At 29.7% G+C, this 6,219-nt stretch overlaps 1 protein-coding gene across 1 annotated transcript; it reads right to left on the bottom strand.

The window, feature by feature from the left end:
- Window positions 1-1,148: 1,148 nt before the first annotated feature.
- BBS9 (Bardet-Biedl syndrome 9) lies at window positions 1,149-5,804 on the bottom strand. The gene has a single exon (XM_067287247.1). The coding sequence runs from the start codon at window positions 5,661-5,663 to the stop codon at window positions 2,925-2,927; it is 2,739 nt and encodes a 912-aa protein (XP_067143348.1). The 5' UTR covers window positions 5,664-5,804; the 3' UTR covers window positions 1,149-2,924.
- Window positions 5,805-6,219: the final 415 nt, after the last annotated feature.

A 6,219-nucleotide genomic window follows, 5' to 3' on the forward strand; every position in this document is an offset into this window, starting at 1 on the left:
GATAAAACCGATCCTTTCATCAAAGTCTCTTGCACTTTCCAGTCGTTGCCAAACATGACCTGGAACACCACAACTCACATCTGTCCACCTCAAGGTCTGGGCAAAGAATGTCCTTTCTCCTCTTTCACCAGCATCAGGGCTTCGTTCATCTCTTTGTTCTCAGTGGTTCCCAGAATTGTTAATCCCACCCCAAGGGAAAAGGGTTATAAAGGGAAGTTTTAGAACAGGCCTGGCCAACCCGTGGCCCGTCATGTTAAATTATGTGTCCCGCTAAGTGATATTATATATTTATTAAAACTTTTGTTTCCGTTATGTGTATACCAAAACAATTAAATAAATGAAAATTTGCCTGTCATTGTTATAATGCGCAAGTGCGAGTACGAACTCTTGGTATAACAATAAAATCTTACTCATTTTGTATTTGTTTTACTTTTTTAAAAGCATGTTTGCCTAAATTGTGGCCCACCATAATGTTACGTGTGATCAAAGTGGCCCGCAAAACAATTTGGGTTGGCCAGGCCTGTTCTAGAAGGAAAGAGAAACAAAGAACGAAGAAAACTAAAACTAACTTAAATCAATATTTACAATAAATATAGCGTACAGCAGCTATACAGTTAACTTAAACTCTGGACGAGTCCATTTTTGAATTGCCCCCCCTTAAAAATTGAATAGCCCCACGTTGGGAAACACTGGTATAATATGTTCATACAAAACTCCTTCTGAAATACCGTATTTTACGGACTATAAGACGCATTTTTTTCTTCAAAAAATTGCCTCCAAAATTCAGGTGTGTCTTATAGTCCGTAGCGTCTTATAGGTATTTTTTTTTTTTTAAATTGCTTAAAAATTAAGGTGTGTCTTATAGTCCGTAAAATATGGTAAATCACAATTCCAATTTTTAAAATTTTCAGAGATTTCAGGAATCAGTAAATTAGACTCCTAAATCTCTCAACATTTGTTTTTTTTTTTTTGGTTTATGATTTAAAATATACTATTTAAATTTAAAAAAAGAAATTTTCAATAATATTGTTTATAAAGTTTACACTTATAACAAGCATGTTTAAAAATTTTTTAGTTTAATTCATATCTGAAAATGCAAATAAATGTTAAAAGCCAAAATAAAATGAACAACATTTTACAAAAAATCAATCATTCAATGTAACTAGTAATCATAATGTGCATTTCAATTAAGTGATTTACAAATATAAGTTTTCGAATAAAGATCATTATTGCATTAAAAAAAGCATGTAATCATCAGTACAGAAATGACAAAAATTTTTCAATAAAATTTCAGATACAGACAAGCAAATTTTACTTAAAATTTTAAGGCAAACTTTCTATATCTGCACATTCTTGTAACAGATAAATACTATACAAAAATATTTTGTTTATATCATTAAATGGAAATAATTGCTTACTATTTATGTCAGATTATATAACATTGTTTTCTGCCATCTACAGAATTTTTGAAATATTATGGTAAATGAATACAAAATTTAATATTAAGTATTTTTATAAATTTATCAAATATTCATTTCATGAAAATATCAGCAAAAACTATATTAAACTATTTTAACATACACCAGTTACAATTTTTCTTATATTGATGTGAGAATAAAATTAAATTTTCGTATTCAAGTGCTGATATGATATTTTGCTTTAAACTTCTTACAAAATTATATAAATCATAAAATAGGCACTAATTATGTTAATAATATTCTATCTAATATAAAAATTTTTCTATATATATCACAATATTCAATGTTTAACATGAAAAAAATGATGATTATATATAAAAAACATCAATCTTATATTTATATGAATATTACAGAATTCATATTTTAAGTTAAAAAAATCAATTTCATAAAAAAATAAATAAAACTGAAAAAATTTTATATCCATTGAGAACTATTAAAATTGATGATAATTGAAAAATTTAGTGAACATTTTCTAACTAGCTTAGCACACTTTTTTTTAATTTGAAATGTTAACATGTTTAGACTGCACATACATTGTTAACAATATGCTGTTTTAAACTTTATAGCATTAACACTCAAATTCAGATGTAATTAGATAATCTCTCTATAATTAAAAATTAATTTCAAAATATTTACATCATAAAATCATGAGGTTCTAAAGGTATAGTAGAATAAAGTGCAAAAACAAATATATTTGTAAAATAACAATGATTATGTAATATTTAAATACAGAGTCTTCCAAAAAGAATGCTACCGTTTTAAATTAATTATGTATTTTACTGTAATTATGTTAGTTATTAACTGAGAATGTTTTAATGTTGGAAACATTCTTCCTATGCTCATTACAGCCTATCCTTTGACACTCCTCTCACAGCAAATACAATTCTACAGCTCCTGCAGACTACTTATGTTGCACAATTATAAGTGATTCAGATTTTGCAGAGTACAAAATGCCTTCTTTGTTGCAAAGTTGCCATTTTCATTTACAGAGCTTCTTAGAGGTAGTTTCTTATTGGTGACAAGATGTTTGAATACAGATGGGAGATGAAACTTGAAAAGTTACTCTATTGCTTGGTGTACATCACACATTATAATAATAATTAATATAATTACAGTAATTTAAAATGGTAGCATTCTTTTTGGAAGACCCTGTGTATTTTCTTTATACAATATGCTTAATGAATTAAAACTAGACTAAATAAACAAATAATATATGCTATATCACATTAACAGGAAATCAAATTCAAAATTTACTTTAAATAAAATTTTAATTTACAAAAACTAATAATAATAATAATAATAAATATAAATTTTTCATTCTATAAAATTAAAACAATTCAAAATTAAAAAATAAATTAAATAATTTGATAAATCAATTCTTAAGATTTCCAAATAAATAATTCTACAGCAAATACAACTGATAAAAAATGAAAATTTCTTAGAATTTTAAAAAAAAGCAATATCATCTTTAGAAACATTTTTTTCAATTAAATCATCTAAATTAGATATGTTAGATTCAGATTTTGACAATGATTCTCTGCTTTCCATTTCTTTTAGTGGAGATAATGAATTTTGTGCAGAAATTCTAGGTGCTCTTCCATCAAATTTATCACTTCTCTCTGCAAATCTACTTCCTATTGGAACTGATGTTTCTTCTTCTATGATTTGTGAATCCACAGTTTCTTGTTTATTGTCTTTCTTATTGTCAGCTGAACTTTCTTCTGATTCATTGAATCTTGCACCCTTTAAAATTCTATCCACAATAACAGTTATATGCTTTTTAAATAAATTTATATCTTTCATTATTTCTAGTTTCTCAGCGGATACTGTAGATGACTCTTTTCCTGACTGTATTAAATAAGTTGCAAGCATATGTGTAATAGCTGCATTGACTGTTTCTTCCCATTCTTTGTGAGAGTCAACATCAGAAAAAGGAAAAAACACAGACTGCAAAACTGAATATTCATCATCTGTCATATTTGTTGTTAATTTTATTAATAATGTAATTAAAAGCGTAGCAGAATTTAAAGTACAACAACAACTTTCAAGTTCTTGAGTAAATTCTTCTATAGACTCTGTCAAGGTTATTATCTGTCTATGCGTTGCTTCTAAAAGAGAATCCAAATTATTTAAAGGTGTCGGAGTCTTATCTTTCATTTTTGTAAGTAAACGTTTTTGGACAACTCTAAACTGTGCTGTTCTCTGACCCAATAATTCTTCCAATTGCATTAATTTCATTCGACATTCAAAATGCTTTTCTATAATCTCAAAATAATCTGATAAAGGAATACTTGAAGTGTAAGAAAATTTAATGCCATTGCTAGTACCATATTCATGTTTGAAATATCTAGAAAGTCTTTGAATTAATTCTGAAGTGAAAAGCCATAAAGCAGCAAAATAATCACTTTGAATTCTGTATCGTTGTGATGTTTTTGAGGCAAGAATAGACACTTGTTGTCCTCCATGAAATTCAAATCCTATTGCATTTCCAACTGTTGAAGGTGGATCAGAAAATTCAGCAAATAACTCATGTAAAGAAACTGTCTGTTTATTTGTATCGATAGTAACTTTATACGATGCAGTTTTCATTGGCACAGCAACTTTTGCAACTAACTGAAGAGGTAATGCAACTATACTTTCAGTTATTCTTGGAGCTCCGCTACTGTTTGTATAAACAGCTAAGGCATGTAATTTCAGACTGGACGGAATAAATGGTGCTTTCATTTGGATAGACACCATCACTTGTGAATACTCAGATATAGTGCTAAATGTAAATTCACTCTGAGATAAAACTAATGGTTGTTGAATATTTACAATCAGTCTTACATCTTGAACAGGTATAGTTGTTTTCAATTGTATTTTAGCAGTAATGGACGGAACTGGTTCCCCATCGTCAGATAATACAAAACTTTCATTAGGAGTAACTGTATCTAAATGTGGAGGAATAACAATAACAATCGACAATTCACTTTCCATTCTTTTATTTCCTGGCAAAGCATTATTTGTTGCTTTTATAATTTTTCTTAATTCATGCATTTCCTGCTCAGCCTTCATGAAATCAATTTCTCTTGACTCCAAAACTGGAACAATGAACAATGACGGTTCAGTTCCTAAATAACAACAGGCAAGTCCCCCGGAATCAGACAAAATTATCATCATACCAGGTATGTTTGAAATAGTTCCTCTACAAATTGATACAGGATTAAAAGGCAATTGTGCAGCCCAACGAAGATTCACATCTTGATAAATCAATAAAGTAAACTGATATGTTGCAATCAACATCATTACAGTTGATTCAATAGCACCTTGATAAGCTAAAAGACAACATGGATTATAATCTAATTTTTTTATATATTTTAATACTCCGTTTTGTTTGAAGGCAAATATACTTCTTTCACCCAAAACTAATATTATGGACGGAGCAGTTTTGAACTCAATAACAGCTATATCCAATGCAGCTTCACCAAGACTAAATGTCCAATCTGCCATAACTCTCTTTCCGTAAGTAATATTTTCAGATTCTTCGGTTGCATCTTTTGCTACTGCCAATATTTGAAATCTGTAACTCTCCAGATTCCATCCGGCAGAGACCGTGACAAACGAATCCGTCTTCGACACATACTTCAACGGTCCAGGTAAAAGAAATCCAGGTAGAAAGCGACTAAATGCAAAACTCTCCTGTTCGAAAAAAGTAAGTGTTCCATCAAGAGACTGAACACACATGAAATCCTTCCCCTTAACTTCTCCAAATGGGCCAATAACCAAGCAATAAGCACTTCTTTGTAATTTATGTTCATATAGAAGGGACAAATGATAATACGTACCATGATCAACAGCACCAGGCGTTATGGTTACTGCATAAACAGATAATTTTCTAGGGTGCAATACGGCTAAATGAGTTTCTTCAGAGGCACTTGTAAAACGCCCAGCGGCTAGATCAATAATAGGAAAATTAAGCTGTCTCTCTAATAATAACTCATCCGGTTGAAAACAACTCAGCTTTCCATTCTCTTGTTTTTCTGGATGCGGTTGATAAACGCGTAAAGTTCCACTGTGACTTCCCACAATAATTTTGTCATTTTGATCGTTATTATTATCGATATTAGCTACACATAAACATCCTTTATCGAAATCTTCGTTACCGCAATTAGTAGTCCACCAATCCCTCGCTTTAAATAAAGACATTAGCCTATTCAAAATATTTAGAAACGAAATGCAATGCAGACAAATAAAGAAATATATAAATCATCCATTAACAAAATATCGATTCAACCGTCTCGCAAGGAAATTGTCAGGTTATGACGTAAAGTAAGCAAAGTCCCAAAGAAAAATCGCAACGCCATCTATCAGCAGAATTGTTATTATTAACAAAGCATGTTGAATACGAAAGATGCGAGTAAACAAATGAATTAGTTTTTATGATCGCTTTTGATAATCGAATACTACTTATTCGAATGTAATATATTTGCTTATCTAAAAATGCAAAGTATTTTTGGTTTTCAGTTATTCTTATCATTTCGAAAAGTTTTTTCTTTTTTTTTAATCGTTCTGCAAAAACATCGACGTTCGCATTTGTAATAAGAAACCCAAGAGTTCTAGTAATAAACTTCATTACCAACAACAGTAGGAACACAAAAAAGCATTTTAATATTAATATTACCATTTCATATACAGTAGCCTCTTGTTATCGGCTATATCGCGCTTTTTTTCCCCCCCTTTTTTTTGGTCCTCCAAATTTTAA

Source organism: Centruroides vittatus, unplaced genomic scaffold (genome assembly GCF_030686945.1).
Source record: "Centruroides vittatus isolate TY-2023 unplaced genomic scaffold, ASM3068694v2 scaffold_435, whole genome shotgun sequence".
Taxonomy (NCBI): Eukaryota; Metazoa; Arthropoda; class Arachnida; order Scorpiones; family Buthidae; genus Centruroides; species Centruroides vittatus.